Source organism: Triturus cristatus, chromosome 3_1, assembly GCF_964204655.1.
Source record: "Triturus cristatus chromosome 3_1, aTriCri1.1, whole genome shotgun sequence".
NCBI lineage: Eukaryota > Metazoa > Chordata > Amphibia > Caudata > Salamandridae > Triturus > Triturus cristatus.
Window position 1 is genome coordinate 246,167,087 of NC_140583.1, and position 24,286 is coordinate 246,191,372.

Genomic DNA, 24,286 nt, shown 5'->3' on the forward strand with positions numbered 1-24,286 from the left:
TTAAAGACCTGTGAAGTACCCTGGTGCGGCTGGCAGCTCAAAAACTGTGTGTGTGTGTGCCCTGGAAGCGGTCTCAGCCCAGGCTGACGCACAGGACGACGAGGGTGGGGGGGGGGGGGGGGTCTGAGGGGATCTTCGCAACTGCAACTTGTCAAGAGTATGCCTTTGCTCTGATTATCTCTCCTCCATTTATGTCATTATACTATGTGACATCATTTTAGCATGGGAGCACAGGAACAACACAAACACCCAGAAAGCAAGTGGCTGTTGCTCTCAGCACTTATGGTTTTGACGCATTCTTTGGTTTGAAATGCATCCTCGCATCCCAATATGGACGCAAGGAAGCATTTAATGCTAAAATATACTATTAAATGCCAGTTTTGTATTTTGCATAATCATTGTTGTAGAATTTCGCATAATTACTCAAAAGCAAATGACGTGAGTTTCGCATACCTGATCCACCCTTTGGGGACCCTCCTACACCCAGAGGGTGTCCCTGTACTGAGACACTTTGCAAGTCCAAACCGGTCAGACAGGAGGTCCTGTATGTTTTTGAAGGCATTTGACATGGCTGCCGCTACCAATTCAGATACTGTCAGTTCTAACATGATGTTTAAATCCATGTCCATAACTTAGGGGACTGCTTATTTTTGTACCATCTGGGACATCAATATAAAGACCTGGCAACCCTAATCGCAAGACTGGAAGTTTGTTGCAGGATAAGCACGGTATTTATTTCCTCCACCCTCGATCCCTGGAGCCTGAATAATGCCATAAAAGCAATAGTTTAACTTGTATCTCAAACCCTATGCCAAGCCTCAAATAACATGCTGAGTAACTTCAACTTTGTCTGGGAATGCACCCTGCATTCTGATAACTCACTCCTCATTCTCGCCCTTCTCTTTCAAACTCACCCTGCACTCACAGGGATCACAATGTAGTCACACTGATCACCATGCACTCATACCAATCGCTCACCCTGCTCTCACAGTGACCACACTGCACTTATGCCACTCACCATGAACTCACACCGTTCTCCCTCCACTTAGTTGCGGTCACATCAGCACACCGCACACTCTGCACTCTCAGTAATCACTGCACTCACAATGCTTTTGCGCTGTTCACCCTGTACCTCACCCTGCATTCACACGAGTTGACCCTGTACCTCACCCTGCAGTCGCACAAGCACACTACTCACCCTGCTCATGTGACACTTCACTCACCTGTCCCCCTCAGGTGTGCGATCAGTGTTAGGGCCAGCCCTGGCTGGGAGTCTTAGTTTCCCCCCCCCCTCCCCGAAATTCGAGCCTAGTTGCACCCCACGTTGCTTCCCACGTCGGAAGTACGTTTCACTGTAAGGAATTAACAATGGTTGTGGTAAGAGTGAAGAGCTTTTTGTAATATTTTTTAAAGCCTTGATCCTTTATCCTTCATCCCACTACTAGTGGGAAGAGGGAAGAGGTGTGGCGCTGCAGCCAGGGTGACTGACTCCGGAATCTGGGGATCAGGGCCGGCTTTAGCACTGGTGGCGCCCAATGCGACAATGTTTTTTGGTGCCCCCCCATGACCACCTGCACAATGAATTCCCGCACTACCACCACCCCTTAACAGTCTCCATAACCACTCTTTCTCAGATGCATTCAATTCGTTTTATAGTGTCACTCATAAAAGTGAAGGGTGTCAGAGCACTTTACATTGCACACCCATATGTGTGTAAATCAATATATAGGAAACATCACATAAAACGCAGTTGTAGGATTTATGTATCATCCATTCTGGTAGACAGTACAGTTTAGAGGGGCTTGGTCTGGAGAAGCACAGTCTCAGAATTTAAAACGAAGACCATAGTTGGGGATTATCTTTAATAATTGGATTTGACTTCTACCCAAATCAACACTTTGTACAACATTAGGATATTGAAAGGCTGGGGAAGAATCAATACACTTTAATCTATACTTATATACTTGAAGTCTGCATTTCAGTTCTTTGACAGTTAATAGTTCACTGTTTTATTAGTATTTTAACTAATAAGCTACAAGTAACAAAACAAAGTCTCCAACGAAAGCAGTATCCCCATGACCTATTTACGTTATGTTCACTTCGTGATTTGCATGATGCACATTCTTACAGCAGGCATATTAACCCTCTGCGCTAACTTATGATGAATCAAAACATCCCCCAGTCAAAACTTCCACTAGATAAAAACTTATTTCTCCCTCCAGGAAGAACATCAATCACCGGAGTAGGCTTGACATTTTTATTGTTGGCTGAAAAATGCTGGAGGTCAGGAACGCTGCTACGGGTGCTTTAAAAAACAATATAGTCTAGCAAACAGGCGCCCCCATTCCAAGCCAGCACCCGGTGCGGTGGCACCGGTCGCACCGCCCTAAAGCCGGCCCTGCTGGGGATCACGGTTCGAACGCCGGCGTCAGATTAGCCCAGCACCGTGTGACTCTGGCCAATAGCTTGCTTAATCTTTCCGATGGACCCCAGCGCCTAGAGACCCTTATGGGTGATTGTTCGCGCTTTACAAATGTGGATTATTATTACAAATGTGGATTATTATTAAGGAGGAGTGGATTTGGCATTAATGCCATAGGTGCTGACTTTGTTCTGGGCACCCCGTTTCCAGTCCTGGTATCTGCTCAACATCATGTGATTCTGGGCAAAATCACTTAATTTACCAGTGACTTACGAAAAATGAATTTGACCTTAATTAAAGTCGCTGGTGCTTGCATGACATGTTCCAATCCCTAGAGCTACGTCCACAAGCCTGATATAACAAATATTGTGAAGTATGCCTACCATCTGTCCTCACTTCTTTCGTAGACCAAATTAAAAAAAATTCTTGTACAGCTATTTCTGAAGCTTTGGAAGGCAATCTTCTTTATAAGCCAACTATGCCAACACATTGACTCATGATGCTGCTAGAGAATAAAGATGTATATATCCTCTTGAATCACTTATATCACATGTGTATGATGTAAATGTCCCCTAGGCCTTCTTGGAAAACTGTGGCTGGCCTCCTATTGACATGGCAACACCTGGCCATACTCCACATAATCATGGATTTTTCAATCGTGTCAGAAAGCATGTGGAACCCCTTTTACTGATATCTTGTTTATGGGTAAGGTTGTGGCGCAACAGCCAAAGCTGATGACTGTAGAGCTGGGGAACCAGGTTCAATTCTTGGTGTCTGCTCAAAATCCTGTGATTCTGGGCAAACCACTTACAAAAAGTGAATGTGTGCTTGTGTAATGTAAAAGATGCTCCTGTAAGCACTCCAATACCTTTGGGTCATGTCGCACTATATAAAACTGCAAAAAATATATTACAAAATTTTGTGAGCACTCCAGTTTCCAGGCACTGCTCAAAACTGGAAGTGGAGCACAACCAAAGGATGACAGAAGCAAGAATCCATCCACACATTGACTGTCTCTGTGGTGAACAACAGGCACACCCCACACCTGTGTTTCGGGAGTGTTTTTGCTAATCTATCCTACATTTGGTGTTTTATGTGAAAAATAAAGCATCAATGTAATTTTTTGTGCTAATTTTTTCTTGGAGACCTTTCATTTGAACTTTAGAATAAGCACAAGCACTAAAAAAAACTTCAGTTTACTAAACCCTCTTAATTTATTTAATATTATAACTTTTTTGTCAGGTGGTGGGGGGGCTCGACGAGTGAAATGTTTTAGATGGGGGGGGGGGGGGGCTCAGCCGACAAAAGTTTGAAGACCTCTGGTCTAGGGGTTCTGTTATGAGCAGATAGGGGCTTACTATGCAATCCCAAAGTGCTCTGTTAGGGGGTAGTGTGGTCGAGCAGCCTTGGGCGCACAGGAGTTCAAGACATTGCAAATACACACGATGATAAATACATGAGGCACATGTCTCAAGTTGATCCATGCCAATTTATATAAAAATAGCAAGTATCTTTTACATATGTTTAGACATCAGAGAAAAGTCGTTCAGGTAAGTTTTTTTTTTTTTTAAATATAAATTCTATTTTTGAGTTCTGCTGTTATCCTATAGAATAATAAAAAAAAAAGTTCTGCAAACAGGTACAGTACAGCGACTTATGGTACCAATCTCCAGGAGTTCGTGAGTGGTGGGCAAGGTCCAAGGTAACACCAGCCGTTCACCGGCGGCCGGGTGCAAAACAGCGTCAGAAGCCCAATGGTTTTCTATGGAGATCGGTCACTGCTAAAAGATGCTGCAGACTCTGGCTGGAAGGCCAGTCTGGTTGAATCAACAGGGGGTTCAGGTCTTGCGATGCTGGGGATGTAGGGACACTTGAGATCCTCTTCTCCACGACCTGGGGCCAACGTATACAGAGGTGACTTTAGGTGTCAGATTTTCTTACTGTGAGCAGGTGCTGTTGAGGGGGCTTACGTGCAGAGGCTGCAGGTGGCCTTGGGGCTTCCACGAGATGTGAAACCATGATGGACTTGAGCTCTGGAGGACTGGGGGACACGGTTGGCCCACTTCAACTCGGGCCGGGAACGAAAAGTGCAGTGGCTTCTTCAGGTGTCTTGGTTTGGTGATTCCAGAAGCCTCAGTGTCTTTGCTTCTGCGTTCCTGCAAGGGTGCAGGAGAACACGTCCGCTGTTCACAAGAGATATTGGGTCTTTATTGAAGGCAGGCAGTCCTCCCAAGGTTCTGGAGTCAACAGCTGCAGGACGAGTCGACTTTAGTGCAGTTTTCGATGAGGGGTGTAGACAGGCTGGCAGGGTTGGTACTGGGTCAGCTTCTTCTCGCCTCTCTACTTTTGCAGCTCTCCTTTGCCCTCTCTCTTCTTAGATCATCAGGATCTGCTTCTCTGGTGCAAGGGCCTCCCCATAATACTAAAATTAGGGGTTTTAGGTGAGTGTAGGGTAGTCGCCAATGGCTACTGACCTTGGAGGTCACTACGCCCCCTATATGACCACTTCCTGTGGGAAGTGGCCATAACCCTATCCCGGGATTCCTAAGTGTGCCATCACAAAGATGGCTACTTCTGAAAAATTGTGTCCACCTCAGTGTCGTCCATGTTAGGGGTGGTACTTTCCTGGATGTGGCACGCACACCTGACTAGCGAATTTTCATACCTGTCCAGGTGCCAAGGGGGTCCTGGAGAAAGGGGGACGGCTTCCTCTACTGTGAGGGGAGCCAGACTCCCATTCCAAAGGCTCAGCTCTTTAAAGTTTTCTGGCCTGGGGAGGCTAATCAGCAGGTCATCCTGTGGTAGGGGGTGTTACACCCTCTTCCCGGAAAGCCTTTTGTTCTGGTCCTCCTGGGAGCAGAGGCTCTCACCCTAGGAGATCAGAACAGTGTCTCGTGTGGCAGGCTTGCAGAAACCAGTCAGGGAGCACACCAGAGGCTGGTACGTTTTCAGGGGGCACCTCTACTGTACCCTCTGGGTACATGTATTGGTAAATCCACCACTGGAATCTGTGTGGGTTTATCAATACGAGATGTTAGATATCAAACATCCCTATTTTCATTGAAGCCATCATGTAGCTGGGGAACTCATTTTCTCCAGTATCCAGCACGTTTTAGAATGGCTTCCCTGTCCACTTGCACTGGTAGTAGTAGGACTGGCCAGCACAGGGGCATAGCTGCTCTTGCAGGTAGCCCTCACATGTAATATTCCACACCCTGCCTTAGGGTGATTTACAAATATCACATGCAGTGTTGGGGGACATGGCACACCGGGATGTGTGACATGTCGTGTTTTTATTTTTGTCTGCACCAAGACACGCAGACTACAATGGCTGCTTTGCGTGTGCTAGGTGAGGCGTCCCTTGGGGTAGCACAATTTGTGCTGCTACCATCGGGGACTCTCTTTAGTACCTCAGGCCCTAGGCACCAGTGGTACCATTTACTAGGGTTCTTACAGAGGGTGCTAAAGGTTTTGTCAATTGGGTAAACTGTACAGTTTTAGGAAAAGAACATTGGTACTGGGGAACTGGTTAGCAGGATCCCAATACACTTCAGTCAAAGTTGCATCAAATAACAGGCAAAAAGTGGAGGGGTACTGCTACAAGTACCCAGCTCCCTATAGCAGACAAGTCTGGCTAGAGCAGTGTTCTTCAAACTGTGGGGCATGCCCCCCTGGGGGGGGGCGTAACACCATCCTAAGGGGGGCGCGCACTCCACTCTAATTTACCTTTGTTCCCTGTCGCAGGTCTTCTTAGAGAACTCCGGTACGGTTGGAGGGAGGGGAAATCGACTGGGCACAAAGTGCCCATGCTTTTATTATGTTCACCGTCCCAGGAGGGGGTTAATTCGGAGGCAGGAAGTCTCCTCTGCTAAAACTGAAGGTAAACGAACAGAGAACAGACAGCCTTCACATTCCATATTATAGTAGAGGAGACTCCTAGCCTCGCACTGCAGCTGAAATGCCTTTCTGTTCGTTTGCTTTCAGTGTAAGCAGTGGAGACCTCCTGCCTCTCACTGCATCATTTCAGCTCTGTGAATTAACCCCCTCCTGGGAGGGTTAGCGCTTCCCAGGAAGGAGACAAAGTTTCTTTTAAAACTACACAGGCAGGCGAACAAAATGCCAGCCAGCCATGTGTTCTTTTGAACAGACTGCAAATTGCTCGTCTATAAATAAAGAAGCATGTTCCCTTTTATTATCAGCCACAGGTTATTCAGGCAGCCCTAGAAAACAAGTAAAAGTTATTTCTATTTCTATTTGCTGTTCAAAGTATGCATGGACATCAAAATAATGAGCTGGCAACCCTAATCACAAGACCTGGAGTATTTTGCAGGATCGCCACATTATTTATTTCCACCACCCTGATCCCTGGTTACTGCCATATTAGCAATAGTTTAACACATTTGAAACCCTACGCTGCCGTCAATAACATTCTGAGTTACTTCAAGTGTCTGGGAATGCACCTTGCTTCTCATTCTCGCCCTTCACGTTCACGCTCACCCTGCACTCACACTGATCCCCATGCACTCACACCATTCACCCACTTACCCTGCACTCACAGTGATCACTCTGCACTCACAATGAACTTGCACTGTTCACCCTGTACCTCACCCTGCAATCACACAAGCACACTACTCAACCACTTCACTCACCTGTCCCCCTCACTGCTCAATCTGCAATCTCACTCAAATAAGCCCATCACTAACCATACATTCATTCGTCCCACTCTGCACTTATATCTGCAACCAAATTCTTATGGTCACCTCGCTCACCCTGCAGTCACTCCTCTTACCCTACACGCAAACTGTCACATGGCTCACCGTGCACTCACATGAGCACTCCTGCCACCCACACAGCACAGAGGGTTAATGTGCCTGCTCCATAGAATGTGTACCATGCAGATCACAGAACTGAGTGTGAGTAAACCATGAGTAGCGCTATAACAAAATAAAGAGAGATGAGGTGCATCGTTGGTGAGTGATAGTAAGGGAATTCATGGAGGAGGAAATGTGGGAGGGGGCACCAAAAAAGACTGTTGCACTGCACGTCCTATTTATGTGAGATTGGGTCCTCCGCATTTACAAGCACCCTGCGCCACTAGTACGTCACTTTTTGTGACGTACTGGTGGCGCAGGGGGCTCCTCTATATTTACAAGGACGGGAAAAGCCACCCTGCGTGACTTTTCCTCTCCTTGTAAATCTGGTCCCTTCACACGCAGCACTTTGTGTTGAAGGGTTGTTCCATGGGTATTGCTGTGGGTGTTCCCACGCAACACCCATGGAACAAGACACATCTCCAGATTTACGAGGAATCGTAAATCTGGAAATGCGTCTGAATGCTACGCCACCCTAGAGGTGGCTTAGCGAGGCACAACGAGGAGAAATGTTTTCATTTCTCCTCGTTATTCCCTCTTTCAATGCGTGCTGCATTCTACAACATGCATTGAAAGAGGGAAATGCCTGTAGTGATTGTTTGTGTGCAGGAAGGTGCCCCTTCCTGCACAAACAAATCTCCCCACGACGCAGGCATCCTTGCACCATGGTGCAAGGATGCCTACGCCAGCGCATGGCTGCAGTTTGTGCGCCAGCGCAGGGGGAAGCACAGAGATGCGTCATATTCTTGTAACTATGTCACATCCCTGTGCTTCGGAAGTGCCGCGGCGTGACGCAGCCGAACGGGTTGCGATGCCACGCTGCGTCACTTCCTTGTAAATCTGTCCCTGGATGTAGAGCACTACCTGAGGATGGCAGTAGCAGAAATCCATCCACAGATTGACCGTCCGTGGCGAAAAACAGGCACACCCGTCACATTTATGTTGATGGTGTTATCAATCAATGTCATGTGTAAAACAAAGCATCCTAGTAAAAACAATTTGCGCACATTTTATCTAGGAAAATGGTGGTTTGAGCTATGTAATAATCTGTCATTTCAGCACACCCACTCACAAACCTGCACATTACTAAACACTCTTATTATGTTGACCATTATTTGCTGGATATGGCCCAGGATATGCGTGCGGCGGTCAATTATGTAGTGTACCAGATTCCAGAAACTTCTGTTAGATGTTGGGGGGGGGGGGGGGGGGGGAGGGTGGTTTCTAAAAAAAATTGAGCTGGGGGGGCTCAACCTACAAAAGTTTGAAGACCTATGGGCTAGAGGGATCATGCATGCGTTGAAGAGTGCCGGGCTCTGGGAGGATCCTTGCAGAACTCCGCAGATGAGTTTGCGGCCTCCTAGGTATATGGTAGCCGGCTGACTGGCTGCATTTTTTCAGTCATGAATTTGCAGATCTATCGGAGTGAATGTCCTTATATTTTGATGTTGTGTAGGCATTGGATGGGGTGGGAGACAGTGTCCAACGCTGTGGGGAGGTCCAGGAGGATGAGGGCCGCCTTATCTCCTCCGTCCACAGTGATACAGATGTCAAATGTGGTGGCAATGAGGGCAGTTTTCATTTTGTGATTGGTTCTGAAACTAGCCTGAGTAGTGTCGGGGAGTTGGTGGTCGTTGAAGTATTTAGTGAGGTTTTGGTGATTTTGCCCTAAAACCTTGGCCTTTAATGATAGCAGGGGATCCGTCTGTAGTTGGCAAGCATTGAAATGTTAGTGGAGGGATTATTCACCAATGGGAGGATAGTTAGTTTTTCATAGCATCTCTGAATGTTTCAAAAGAGATGGTGGCATTCAGAATGGGTGTGATCACGGGGCTGATGGGTCGCAGTCCTCTGGAGTAGGTGTGGTGGGGGTAGAGGTCCAATTGGGGCCCCTGAATGAATGGACCTCATGGTGGGGGGCGGTTTCTTCTGAGGGTGATGACGGACTATGTGGTTAGCATTGGCTCTTTAGATAAGATCGGCAGGTGTTTGGCAGGGTGTCTCGAGTCCAGTTGTGGATTGAAGTTGCTATAAATGGCAGCAAATTTGTTGCTTAAGAATTGAGAAAGCTTGTTTCAGAGGTCCTGCAAGGGGGTGTTCGAGTTGGAGGCTGCCGTTTGTGTGGTTAAATCTTTAACAACGGCAAACATTTCTTTGCTTCTGTTGGTGCTGGCATCAATGGCAGTCTGCCAGATCAGTGCATTTGGTAGTGCGCCACATTTGGTGGTAGCTTCTCAACGTGGTTTTGAAAGTGCTCTAGATCAACACATTGCCGCAATCCCATAACATAAGAAAAAACCATAGATGGCACATCCTTCTCTGTTCAAGCAGCCAAGCTATGGAACTCTTTGCCCCCAAAACATAAGATCTATAGATATGTATCTTATCTTCAGAAGACTACTCAAGAGTTGTATGTTCTTCACATAACCACCATACAAAACATAGATATACAGCATATCCCTGTGTGTATATAAGCATTTATTCAGACTATTTATGTGTACCTACATATGTGTATTGTTCAGTATAAACGTGTATAATAATTATGTTTATAAATATATAGATCTTTGTTAGTCTTGCTTAACAAATGTTCATATTACTTAGGGTTATATTATTCTATGTTTACCATGTATATAGGGGACTGCATAAATAAGTTAAAATTGATCATAACCTTTTATCAACAATTGCTTCACTATTGAATTACCAAAACAAATAATTATAAAAACAAATAAATTAACTTAAAGTACAGCATCATATGAAAGCCTGAGTTTATTAAATACAAATTCATTCTACAAACATTACCTTCCTTATACATGTATACCTTCCATGTACTTATGTATCTATATATTTATTAATTTACTTCTGATTCAGCATCTTCAATGCACTACAATATATCTCATCCTATACCTCTCTCAATATATCCTCTACCTCCTCTCTAACTCATCCCATACCCAATTCTATGTCAGGACCGGAGGCGAGGATTATGCTGTAACTTCCTTTATTCCTACAGCCAGCAGTATTCAACTCCAACAATAACAAAAAAACTAGCACTCCCAAGGTGCTTGGGTAGTTCATAGTGTCCACCAATCAGCATGCCCCGTCATCCCCGAAGGCGTGTGCTTCCCGGGTCAACTCCTCTTTCTTTCCTGCTGCCACGCAGTTAAGTTGATTTCTCTTTCTCTCACACGATTATTGTATTAATGTTTGCGTTTTACTGAGCTTTCATGTTTACTACTTGACGATTGCTGCCTGTGGGTTTTTGCCAGTCTTAACGTGCATAGGAGAGCTTCTCCGTCTCGTGCCCGTGTGTTTCTTCTCGCGCCGCCTTTTCATGTGGGGGACGCGGTGAGGGGACAAACGCTGCGGGTCGGTCAGGCGGCTGTCTCGTGGTTTCTGGCGCTGCGGCGCGATCGTAGTTGATACTGTAGGGGCCGCGGGAGCGTTCGGTGAGCTCCGCTCGCGGCCCCATTCTTCCCGCTTGCATGGTACCATCGCTGGGGGGCGCATTTGTCGTCTCGCTGGTCCGGAGCGCTTCCTGTGGCGGGGACCAGCGAGTTTGAATCCGCCCGCGATTGTTAGGTATTTGTTTCCTGCGGCGGAGAGTCTGGGACCTTGACACCGGTTACCCGGTTGAATGTTGACTGATTAGCCTCAGTGGCTTTGAATACCACAGCAGGACACCCCCTTTAGGGTCAGACCTTTGCCGTGAGGCGATTGCGGGCGGAGGGCATCCTTGTCAGCTCGCTTGCTGTGGGAAGGGGCAGGCCCAGACTTCAGACACCCGGTGAGCACAGGGTGAGTCGCCCCTCTCCTGACCAGCCGCTGGGCGGCACAAAATAGCGCTTCGCGCACTACTGACTTAATTTCTAACCCGGTTCCACGGGAATTGTAGTTGGAGGGCACAAGTGCCTACTGCACAATGGAGGCAGAGTACGCCGAAGAGGAGACCCTCCAGGTCATTCCTTTGGATGACGAGTTCTGTGAGGCGGTCGATACGTCCATTTATAGGGCGGTAGAAGCGGCAATGGGGCCTTTTGAGCGCCGCATTATGAAATATTCCCATGCTTTACAGTCCGAGCAGCCCCAACGTGCTGAGAAGCGGAAGCTGGCCAAAGGGCCCGTCCCAGGGGCGTTTGAACGTCTGAAAACGGCGTTTCTGGCTAAGTCTCGGCGTCTGGAACAGGATTTGTTCTCGGAGCCCCCAGAGGGGTCGCAGTTTACTGCGGACGAGGTTGAGGAGTCGGAGGAGGACTCCCTGGACGAAGCAGGTCCGTCTACCTCAGGTTTTTCTAGCGTTCCCCCACTAGACCGTTCTGCGCAACCCGAGGGACTCGCGGACATGTTGGTCCCTGAGGATCTGGTACACCCCCGTTCATCAGCTTGGCTTCCATCCCCTAGGGTGACAGCATTTGTAGCCAGTCGGCTTCGTAACCCTTTGGAGAAGGAGGTGAGAGCCTGCCTTAGGGCTGAGTGTCCCCGGCCGGTCCTTCCGGGCAAGGTGGCCATCACTCCGGAGGTCGACCAGAAGATGGCGACTTTTCTGCAGAAGTATATTAGAGACCCCAAAAAGGGTATCGACAGGTCCTGGAAGAATTGCCAGGACAAGCTCCTGGACCTCACTGGGCCCCTCACGAAGATCTTGGAGTTAGCGGAGGAAGCTAAATCTTCGGGGTCTGCCTTGTCCCCTGAACGCATTTCTAATTGGGCTCAAAGAGCGATTGTTTTCCTGGGAAACGCAAATTGCGCCCTCTCTACTGAGAGGCGCAGGTCCTTTCTACTCAAAGTGGATCCCAAGCTGGGGGACCTAGCCTCTTCGGAGGCGGGCGCAGTGGCAGATGGGGGTTTGTTCGGAGAGCCTTTTATTAAGGAGTTGACGAAATTCGTCTCGACTTTCACGTCTTTGGATAGAGCACAGACTTCAATAAAGAAGGTGTTTCGTCCGCGTGTTTTTGTCAGCGCCGGTCGTGTCAAGGGCCGCTCGGCCAGCAAGTTCTACTCCCAAGGCCCGCAGAGAGGCGGAAAGAAGGCCGCAGAGTCAGGACGTCAAGAGTTCTTCCAGTCCCGCCGGGGCTCCCGAGGCAGAGGAGGCAGGGGCCGAGGTCAGCAGCTGGCCGGTTCAGGTGAGTGCCTTTCCTCTGTCACAATTCGGGGTGGGGGGCAGATTGGCTTTTTTCGAGAGCAACTGGCGAACTATTACCACAGACGCCTGGGTGTTGCAGACTGTAAGGGGCTTTCAGGTGGAGTTTTATGGGACTCCTGTGCAGGATGTTCGGCCCCGACCGCTGTTTTTCGCACAGGACAAAGCCGCTCTCGTGGACAAGGAGGTGGCGGATCTTTTGCGGAAAAGAGCGATAGCCCCTGCTCCTTTACATCCGCGGGGTTTCCTCAGCAACATTTTTGTGGTGGACAAGACGGATGGCGGACAGCGCCCCGTCATAAACCTCAAGGAATTCAACCAGTGGCTGGTTTACCTCCATTTCAAGATGGAGGGGATCCACCTGCTGCGCGACCTGCTGCAGCTTGGGGACTGGATGGTCCGCTTGGACTTGAAGGACGCGTATCTGACAGTGCAGGTGTTCCCTCCCCACCGCCGTTTCCTTCAGTACATGTGGAGAGATCAGGTCTACGAGTTCGCGACCCTCCCCTTCGGCCTATCGTCAGCACCGTGGTGCTTCACGAAGGTCCTCAAGCCGGTGGTGGAGACGTTGCGAGGGAAGGGCTTGCGACTCATCGTCTACTTGGACGACATCCTGTTGCTGGAGCAGTGCCCAGAGCAGTTGTCCAGTCGTCTCTGCAAGACTACGGAGTTATTGCAGAGGTTAGGGTTTGTCATCAACGACAAAAAGTCCCTTCTGGTTCCTTCACGGCAAGTGACCTTCTTAGGGTTCACCATCGATTCGGTGGCTCGGACACTAAGCCTCCCTCCCAGGAAGATTGTCAAGATTTGCAGAGAGCTCCGGCAGACTATAGCACGCCCCTCCACTTCGCTTCGGCAGATTGCAAGGGTGGTAGGCCTCTTGTCCTCGTCGATTCAGGCGATTTTTCCCGGTCCGCTCCATTACAGGGCTCTTCAGCGTCTCAAGGCGTCGCACCTCCGCTGGGGGCTTCAGTATTCGGACCAAGTCCCGCTTACAGAAGAGGTGCGCACGGAGATGAGATGGTGGCTCGACCATATGGAAGCCTGCAATGGCAGGGTCATTTTCGGTTGCGACCCCGATTTGGTCATAGAGTCCGATGCCAGCAAGCTGGGTTGGGGAGCTCGTTGCGGGGAATCCTCTACAGGAGGAAAATGGTCTGTAGAGGAAAGCCGGTTGCACATCAACTGCCTAGAGTTGATGGCCGGCTGCTTTGCCATTCGCTGTTGGACCAAGGACAAGGTCTCGTGCAATGTCCTATTGAAAATGGACAACGTCTCGGTGGTGCGTTACATCAACCACCTGGGAGGGACGAAGTCCAAAGCGTTGGCGGATCTGGCCAAGGATTTGTGGATGTTTTGCCTGTCCCACAATATCTCGGTGTCAGCGGAGTACCTTCCGGGAGTCGCCAATGTAGTGGCGGACCGGTGCTCCAGAAGTTGGATGGATATAAGCCTGTGGCAACTTCAACCAGCGGTTTTTCACCGTCTCTTCAACACGTGGGGCCCGTTTTCAGTGGATCTGTTTGCGTCCAGGTTGGACCACCAGCTGCCGAAATTTTACAGTTGGAAACCGGATCCTTTAGCAGCGGCCGCGGATGCCTTCCTGCAGGATTGGTCCGTGGAAGCGGGCTATGCCTTTCCCCCATTTGCAATGATCATGCGACTTACGACTCAAGTTCGCAGGCAGCGAACAAGAGTGGTCTTGATTACCCCGTATTGGAGGTCTCAAGTGTGGTTTCCAGTTCTTCTGGAACTTTCTCTGGTTTCTCCAATCCTACTACCCCGTGATCCTCTTCTTCTGAGGGATCCACAAGGTCTTCCCCATCCACTTCTCCAGCAAGGGAGGATGCCCCTAGTGGCATGGCGGATTTCAGGCATCGCTGGAGAGTCGGCGGATTATCGCAGGACGCTCAGAAGCTGTTGGGGGCGGCATGGGCGGACAGCACCAACAAACGATATAAGTCGGCCTGGGCTAGATGGGTCGGTTGGTGTGTTTGGAACGACCACGATCCCATGGAGTGCGAAGTGGTAGCTATCCTAAACTTCTTGGCGTCCCTAGCGTTGCAGGGCCTTGCCTATAGAACGATTAACTCTTACCGTTCAGCGATTTCGGCAGGGCATTTGCCGGTCCAGGGTCATCCCGTGGGTGAGCATCCAATGGTTTGTAAGTTGCTGAGAGGCGTACACTTGTCGCTCCCTCCAGAACCCAGATATTCTTCTCTTTGGAACGTTAACAAGGTCCTTCGTCTGTTCAAGTCCTGGCAGGCCAATAGATACCTGTCCAGGAAAGAATTGTCAGCAAAATTGGCGATGCTTTTATGCCTGGTTTCATGTCGCAGAGTCTCAGATGTTAGAGCTCTGGACATTTCGGGTAGAGTGTATACACCTCAAGGAGTTACCTTCCACATTGTCAGGAGGACGAAGTCGGACTCTAGGATCATTTCTTATCCAGCTTTCGATCATTCCCCTAAGCTCTGCGTAGTTGGGTGTCTTAAGGAATATGAGTCCATGACTGAAGAGACTCGCCCTCCAGGCGAACGTCAGTTGTTGCTTTCATTACGTAAGCCCTTCAAGGCTGTCTGACCACCAACGATAGCTCGTTGGATCAGATGGGTGATGCAAGAGGCGGGCATAAATGTCTCGCAGTTTGGAGCCCATTCTGTGCGAGGCGCTATGGCGTCAAAGGCCTTCTCCCTGGGTGCCAGGTTGGAGGATATCTTGAACGCAGCAGACTGGTCATCGGATTCGATGTTTAGGAGGTTTTGCAGCGTGAATCTTTCTGGATTCACTATGCTGTGCATTATTCCGCGATCTTGTGGTTGGGTCCGGATTCGTAGTCTTTTCTTTGTTTTTTTTTTTTTTTTTGTAGCCCAGGTGGGCGTCGACGTCCACCATTTGGTGCACCTCCCGTGACGTCGTCGTGCTTCCTGCGGAAGTCCCACCTTTGGGGCGCCATCTTCAGATTCTTTTTTCCGCCGTTGGGTCTGGATCGTCATCGGGAAGCTCCAGAAATTCACTCGGAGGAAGAAGGAAGAAAAGCGAGTTTCATCGATAGAATCAAGAGAAGACATCAGGAATAGAACAGATTTCATCAGGAGCGCGAAGAAAGAGGACCAGCGAACCTTTTTTCTTCGACAGCCTTGGAGAATGCACGCTCAGAGACCCTGAGCGAAATGGACAAGACGCCATTCAAGTTCTGCCCAAACTGCCACCACAAGTTCGCGCAGAAAGACCAGCATCCGGTTTGCAACCTCTGCCTACCGGTGGATCACCGGAGTATCGACTGCAACGCCTGCTCAGCCTTCGCGCCGAAGACACTCAGAGTGAGAGAGAGGCAGAGAAGAGCCAACGCCAACATGGATGGCAAAGGGAAACCCCCGACACTCTACGAGCTGGGCCTCGACACGGACGACGAGGACAACGTCGCCGAGACAGCCGAAAACTTCACGGTCGTAGAGACCGACAAGAAAAAAGAAGACGAGGTAAGAGAATCGTCGAGCGCAAATCAAAAGACACCTCAAACACGAGGGTGACTCGAGAAAAACTGAGTCAAGGTCCACAAAGGGAGCCCCGGCGCCGAAAACTTCGACGTCCAAAGGGGGAACTTCGGACAAAAGGCCCAGCGGATCCTTACAAAAGGACTCCCTGGGGCAGAAAGACGCCGAAAGGCAAGGGTCGTCGAAATCGTCCCATGAAACTGGCCGATCGACGCAGAAAGAACGTTCGACGTCGACGCAAGTTTCATCGAAGAGACCCGCGGTCGACGCCGAAAGCATCTCCGAAATGGAGAAAAAGAAGAGGCGGCTCGAGGCCGAAATGGAGAACATCCTTCAAAGGAAGAAGGAGTTCGACGCCAGGATGAAGGAATTCAAGATTCCAACGGTTTCATCGGCGGACGTCGTCGAGGTCGAAGGCGAGTTCGACGCCGAAGGGCTGACAAGGGATCTCGAGGAAGAAGAGGAGCCCTATTATGAGGAAGAAGCCGAGGAAGAAGACCAACAGTCGTTCTACGAATCGGCGGCATCTACCAGCAACGACGTCGAATGGCACGATCTCGACACCGAAAACCCGGAGGAGGCCGTGGACACGTATCCCTCGAGGCCTTCGCCACCCGACGACATCGGGGTATACAATATGGTGGTGAAGAGCGCAGCAATGGCCTTCGGCGTCAAACTCGACGAGGAGAGGCCGAAAGCCGATTTTCTCGTCGAAACACTGCTCCCCATCCAGACTAGGAGTCAGTTCCTCCCCATGCTACAAAGCGTGATGAACCAGGGGAGAGAAGCCTTCAAGGAGCCTGCCACCTGCCGGTCGATCACGCCCAGGACAGAGAAGAAATATAAGCACTCCTCCCTGGACCCACCTTACATCAAGGGTAGCGTCACCGCAGACTCCATCATAGCCTCCACGGCCAGGAGAAGGGCCAACGTTCCAGCAACTTCGGGGCCACCTCCGGATAAGGAGAGCAGGAGGATCGACCTCACAGGCAGAAAGGTCGAGAGGAACGCCGCAATGCACTGGCGCATGGCGAATTCGAATGCACTCCTCAATAGACACCAATACCAACACTGGGATGAGATGGGGGAGCTAGTAAAGCACCTCCCCGAAGAATACCGCCAGAGAGCCTCTCACCTGGTGGATGAAGGCAAGAACATCGCCAACTCCTGTATAAAGACGGCGTTGGATGGGGCAGAGACTTCAGCAAGACTCATGGCCATAGGGGTCACAGAGAGGAGGCATGCATGGCTAAGAATCTCGGGATTCAAACCGGAAGTGCAGAACAACATCCTTGGCACCCCCTTCAACGGAGAGACACTGTTCGGAGCAACGGTGGACGAAAAGCTCACCCAGCTCAAGAAGGAAAACGAGACAGCGAGGTCCATGGGGGCCCTACAGCTGAGGGGAATGAGACGAGGAAATCCCTCGAGGAGACCCTACGGTAGGGGTGGAAGCCAACAGGGGACGTCGCACCAGGCGTTCCAGCAAGGTCAGCAGGGCGAAGGTCACGGACAAAGTCAGCAGAAGCAAAACTGGCAATATCAACCTCGGGGCCAGTCCTTTCGCGGGAGAGGGAACGGACGTGGCCAAAGGAGGAGAGGGGGCGATCAGCCCTCCTCGAAGTGACTCGGCACGCAAGAAGACGCCTACCCTCGTAAGGTCCCCAAGGGTGAGGCGCAAAAAAGTGTCATCAGGGGGAAGAGAAGATTCAAGAGCCTACGAGCATACGTCACCAGTAGGCGGAAGGCTGAGGTTCTACCTTCAGGAGTGGCGGCGTATAACCACAGACAAGTGGATACGGAACATCGTGCAGTACGGATACTGCGTAGACTTGGAGAAAAGACCTCCAAACAGGAAGCCGAAGGGAAGGCAGAGATCGGCCCAAGAACTGGCAATACTCAGAGAAGAAACGCGGAAACTCCTACAAAAGGGAGCCATAGAGACGGTGCCGTTCAGGGAACGCAACAAAGGGGTCTACTCAAACTACTTCGTGGTGCCGAAGGTAGACGGAGACCTCAGACCCATACTGGACCTCCGTTACCTAAACAAGTTCATCAGAACGCAAAGGTTCAAAATGACTTCACTGCAGGAGGTACTGCCACAGATAAGAGAAGGGGACTTCATGGTCACCGTGGACCTCAAGGATGCCTACCTTCACATCCCAATAAACAGAAGGCACAAGGGCCTTCTAAGATTCAACATCGAACAGGAACACTACCAGTTCACAACCCTGGCCTTCGGATTAAAATCTGCGCCAAGGGTCTTTACGAAATGCCTGTCGGCGGTAGCGGCACACCTACGAAAGCAGGGAATACACGTATACCCCTACTTGGACGACTGGCTGGTCAAGGCAAGCTCACGCGAGAAGTGCGAGAGGCACGCAAAACGCGTTACAGACACCCTCACAAATCTGGGATTTTCCATCCACTGGGGAAAATCATCGCTGGAACCGGAACAGGTAAAGATTTTCCTGGGGGCAAAGATCAACTCCCTCAACAGTACAGTAGTGCCCAGCGACAGGAGGACAGATGCTCTACTGAAGGAGACGCAGCTCTACCAGAAGGGGCGAGCTCTGACAGTGAGGGCGGTGAGCAAGATGATGGGGATGATGGCGTCCTGTATCCAGCTGGTGCCGAATGTACGCCTGCACATGAGACCATTCCAGGAATGGCTGCAACAGCAATGGTCACAAGCAAACGGAAGTTGGGAGGATCTAGTGGTTGTTACGCACGCAGTGCAGGAGGAGATAACTTGGTTGAACAGAGACAACATAACAACGGGGAGAAGCCTGACACCACCAAGCCCAACAATGACCATTACCACGGACGCATCGCAGAAGGGATGGGGAGCGCACATGGACAACCTCAGAGTGAGGGGTCTATGGGCCCCAGCAGACGCGGTCCGCCACATCAACTACCTCGAGTTGAAAACGATACTGTTAGCCCTGAAGGCATTCCAGAGACACCTGTTCGGCCAGAGGGTGTTGGTACAGACAGACAACACCACGGCGATGTTCTACATCAACAAACAAGGGGGGGACACAGTCGTTTCCCCTCTCATCCCTAGCTCAGGAGATTTGGAGATGGGCCATACCTCTCAAAATAGATCTACTGGCAATTCACCTACCAGGGAAGGACAATGTGGAGGCAGACTGGCTAAGCAGACAGACCTCAGCATCACACGAGTGGGAGCTCAATGGCCAGGAAACGGAGAAAATCTTCCAGAGATGGGGGACTCCCACAATAGACCTATTTGCAACACGCCACAATGCAAAATGCCGAAGCTTCGCGTCCAGGCAACCAGATCAGCAATCCAAGGGAAATGCCCTATGGATAAGCTGGTGGAGGACATTTGCCTACGCCTTTCCACCGATACCCCTGTTGCACAGAGTGCTCGACAAGTGCAGAAGCAGCAACATGACTCTGATCCTGGTGGCTCCACAGTGGGCGAGGCAGACATGGTTCTCACAGATTCAAGAAATGGCGCAAGGCAAACCGTACAGGTTCGAGAGGAGAAAAGACCTGCTCTCAATGCAAAACGGGGAGGTCCTGCACCCAGAGCCAGAGACACTCAACCTAGCAGCATGGCTCCTGAAGACCTAGAGTTCGCACACCTAAGGTTACCTCAGAGCACTATGCGAGTGCTACGGGAGGCAAGGAAACCTACTACAAGAAAGTGCTACAGCGCAAAGTGGAAGAGATTCACGGTGTGGTGCAGGAAAAAGGGCCTGCAAAACAGAATGACAAGAGACTCAACTGTGCTGAGGTACCTCACACACCTTCTAAAGAGTAACCTCTGCTCGAGCTCCCTAAGGGTACACCTAGCAGCGATCGTTGCCTACACCAGAGGTGAGAAGGGTGGAAGCTTCTTCACCTCGCAGGTGGTGAAGAGATTCATGGAGGGAGCCAAAAGAATGGCACCCCCGAAAAGGTTGCCGCCGCCGGCATGGAATTTAAACGTGGTTCTGACGGAGCTCATGAAGGCGCCGTTTGAACCCATTCACAAGGCCACTCTACAAATGTTGACGATGAAAACTGCCTTTCTAGTGGCCATAACCTCACTACGCAGGGTGAGTGAGCTTCAAGCACTAACGCTGCAGGAGCCCTACATTCAAATTCACAAAGACAGGGTAGTCCTGAGGACGGACCCACACTTCATGCCCAAGGTAGTGTCGGCGTTCCACATGAATCAGAGTATCCAGATACCAAGTTTCTTCCAAAACCCGACTACAAACGCAGAAAAGGCCCTGCACACCCTCGATGCCAGAAGAGCGGTGATGCACTACATTGAAAGAACCAAGGAACTCAGGAAGTCGAAGCAGCTGTTTGTGTCCTTTGCTACTAGCTTCATGGGTAGACCAGTCACCAAGGGCACCATCGCTAGGTGGATTGCCCTCACTATTCAATTCTGTCACAAACAGGCTGGACAGGAGCTAACGGAGGGGCCCCAAGCTCACTCCACAAGGAAGAAGGGGGCCACAGTTGCCTTCCTGGCAAACACGCCCATCCAAGACATTTGTCTCGCAGCAACTTGGGCATCTCTGCACACGTTCACAAAGCACTACTGCGTGGACATTCAAATGAATAAGGAAGCACAGGTCGGACAGAAGGTGCTACAACACATTTTCAACGACCAGCGATCATCTTCCACCCAGCCACCACAAAAGTAGGAAAACCGCTACAAAATCTATGCACAGCATAGTGAATCCAGAAAGATTCACGCTGCAAAACGAAGAGTTTCTTACCTGTCGGTGTAGTTTTGCAGCTTGAAGATCTTTCTGGATTCACTAGCGAACCCACCCACCTCCGCCAGGAAGATGAGGCTGGAGGAAGAGGGGGTGAAATGGATAGGATCAAAGAAGTGGAAACGTACAGAAATATGGACAAAAGGATTAATCAATCGCCTAGGGTTAAAAAAAAAAAAAAAAAGGGAAAAAAGAACCCGAAGATGGCGCCCCAAAGGTGGGACTTCCGCAGGAAGCACGACGACGTCACGGGAGGTGCACCAAATGGTGGACGTCGACGCCCACCTGGGCTACAAAAAAAAAAAAAAAACAAAGAAAAGACTACGAATCCGGACCCAACCACAAGATCGCGGAATAATGCACAGCATAGTGAATCCAGAAAGATCTTCAAGCTGCAAAACTACACAGACAGGTAAGAAACTCTTCGTTCTACTTTAAGCCAGTCATGGATATGGCCTCGCTGGTGGTGGATAAGCTTTGAACGAGCATAATCCTCGCCTCCGGTCCTGACATAGAATGAAAAATGTCCTAGTAACCATGACGGAAAGTTTCAATTCTATTAAGGGCGCAGAGGCGAGGATTATTCCCACCCAGGGCTCTGGAGACCTCCTGTTCCCGCCCGGAAAATGGATTTAGTAGCTTGCCTTTCCTTGGGTGAGCGAGGCCTCGTATGGTATAAGTATTCTCTTTTTAATGGTTTCAATAGCATGCCTTCAGTCATCCTGCTTCTGTGGTTTTGAATGGTTGTTTATCTCGCACTGGAGAACAGTCATGGGCCTCTGGTTCTGATGGAGTCAAGAACGAGTGACAAGTTGGACATTAATTCTGGGCGCAGTCTCGAAAGAGGAGTTGACCCGGGAAGCACACGCCTTCGGGGATGACGGGGCATGCTGATTGGTGGACACTATGAACTACCCAAGCACCTTGGGAGTGCTAGTTTTTTTGTTATTGTTGGAGTTGAATACTGCTGGCTGTAGGAATAAAGGAAGTTACAGCATAATCCTCGCCTCCGCGTCCTTAATAGAATTGAAACTTTCCGCCATGGTTACTAGGAAATTTTTAATTCTACTTCTATGATCTCCAAGATGACGCTTTGTAGACTCTTTCTCTCCTCTACCCCTCCTTGCATCATCTCGTACCTCTTTTACTATTCAGATCTCCCAAACAAGCTTTTGTAAACCCTTCCCTCTGACTCATCCCTCAACACCTCCCCTTTACTCATCCCAAACGTCGTCCTACTACAATGAGCTCCAAAAAAACATTTTCTATATCCTTCCCTCTTCTATCCCTCCACTATCCCTTTCAGTCCAACTAACATGTACACCGCTCAAATTAATTTCCTTTTTCCATTTACTACTTCCCCACTAATCCGGTTTGGTTTCCAAAGTAGCATGATACCTGCCGAAAAACGCTTCAACACCTAATTTGTTGTAGCAAGTACTATAAATGCAAACCCTTCCCTCTTCTATCCCTTCACTATCCCTTTTCAATCCAAATAACACTCACATGTCCACCCCTATATTAATTCACCACTAATCCTCTTTTTGTTATGGAATAGCGTGCTACTCACCAAAAAAGCGCTTCAACACCACGTCGGGGTTAGTAGGTGCTATATAAATGAATTTACAATTACAGTCTGCATTGCCCTGGCTTAGTGTCCATTTTCTCTCAAGTTGTTTGCAATGGTGTTTTAATGGTGACTTCCTTTGTATACCAGCTGGCATGGGGTCTAGGTTGTATTGTGTTTGGGGGTGGGGGCAGGAAGACTGTGTAAGAGGTGGTCCAATTGTTGATGGTCAATCTGTGTCGGTGATGCTACTTCAGTTTCAGCAGACCGGCCTGGCGATGGGGCGTTTTTATTGGACAGGGATGCTAAACTTGATGAGAGCGTGCTGTGTCCAGGGTCAGGAGACTGGTGTGGGCTCTTCGACTCTGATATTGCAGAAGGTGGTGAAAATAGGGCCCAGGAGATGTCAAGCGATATGGGTAGGTCCCTTTCCACATTGGGTGAGGCCCAGGCTTCCAAGGTCTTCGATGAATGCTTTTAAGTTAGGGTTGGTGTGGTCTTCCAGGTGGAAGTTCAGCTCTCCAAGAAGAATGTAGTCCATGATGGTGTCGGTTTGCAGTCCAGGTCATCTGTAGAGAGAGGAGTGTGCCACTTAGAGTGAATTTGGCTATGATGTGGAGCTTTAATGACAGGTGTTCGAAGTTTCAGGGTCATGTGTCCCTGGAGGTGGTGCAGCTGACGGCGTTCGTGGAGATTAAGGCAATTTTTATTTTGGACTTGTCCTGCCTGGTGAACTTGTATCCCAAGAGGATGGGCGTGACAATGTCAGATGCCGATGTAGGGTTCAGCCAGGTTTCCATGGTTCCACATGCACCACAGCGAGTACTTTTTTTCCCTGAGAATACATTATCCAGGTATTTGGGGGTGAGGGGGTCTGTGAAGAGGTTATGCTTCATCAGAAAACAAGGTAAGAATTTGCTCTTTTATATAGAATATATGAGCAAAGTACGGATAAATTGCCCCAGGTACTAGCAAGAAAACTTGAAATAAAGCTGCACTGCCGCTTTTTTCATTGCAAGGTTGGGAGAATCCAACACATCTACCATGCAGCACCTAAGGGATGTGTCAATGTGCTGTTAATACACTACGTGTGCGTTTCTTTAAGTTATTTGAAAAGTATGTTCGAGGCATATGAGCTGCAGTGTTGTCGATTTAGATACCATATATAGGTTTCCTGATTTGTCCTTATATAGGCACAATTCGTATTGCCCATATTTAGGCATAGAAATCCTACCCTTATTTAGGCATTATCCATGCTAACCAAATACATGCATGGCCTCCTACATCCGTTCATCTACGTCACAACGAGTTCTTGGAAAACCAGACTCTTTAGCCTTTAGGACACCCCCTTGCTTGGATATTGATTTCTCCAAGAACTAATTTATTATGCGTGAACATCTATTCCTTAGGGGTTCATTCATGACGTTCTTCTGCCCGACTTTTACGTCAATACTGGCATTCCTAAACACCTTCAAGGTATAAATATACCTTCACTTACCATGGCAAACCACGGTTCAGCTGTCTACTTGCACAACGCGGCTCGCCACAGCAAGTTCGGAAGGAAGTCAAGTCCCCGCCTGACCCACTGACCAGACGCTGTCCTCCTCCTCGCAGAGACTCCAGCTCCAGTGTTTCTGACTCCCCTTGCGGGGTGTTAGAGATCGAGACTCTGAAAGAGATTCCAACCTCACTCATTCTAAGGTATGGAGCGGACCAGAACCTAGAGGGACTTTTGACAAATCTTGGCAACTATGGCTAAACTAGACTATAGACAAACAGCACCTACTTCTTACCTCATACTACACTTAGGTTAGGTACACTGGGGTAGAACTAGCTAGAAGCATCAGATGAGTATTAACATTTTAGCCTGTTATTTATGTATGTATTTTTATGAATATCTGTCATAGATGTAAACCATGCTATTGCAGTATTATTTTATCTTACTGCTAACGCTGTACATATTTTACTTCACATTCTATCTTACGATTGTAGCAGTTCATATCTCTTGCCCGACAAATAAGACTGTTCAATAAACCCTTTTTATTGAAAT

The 24,286-nt window shown here is 49.2% G+C and overlaps 2 protein-coding genes across 3 annotated transcripts in view; both read left to right on the plus strand.

Moving 5' to 3' along the window:
- Positions 1 to 24,286, plus strand: part of CLK3 (CDC like kinase 3) — a 272,328-nt gene that overhangs the window by 83,814 nt on the left and 164,228 nt on the right. The gene's annotated exons all lie outside the window — the stretch shown is intronic.
- LOC146860025 (uncharacterized) lies at positions 13,084 to 20,836 on the plus strand. The gene is made up of 2 exons (XM_085646311.1): positions 13,084 to 15,196; positions 20,690 to 20,836. Exon 1 carries the CDS (start codon positions 13,443 to 13,445, stop codon positions 14,457 to 14,459), a length of 1,017 nt encoding a protein of 338 aa, XP_085502437.1. The 5' UTR covers positions 13,084 to 13,442; the 3' UTR covers positions 14,460 to 15,196; positions 20,690 to 20,836.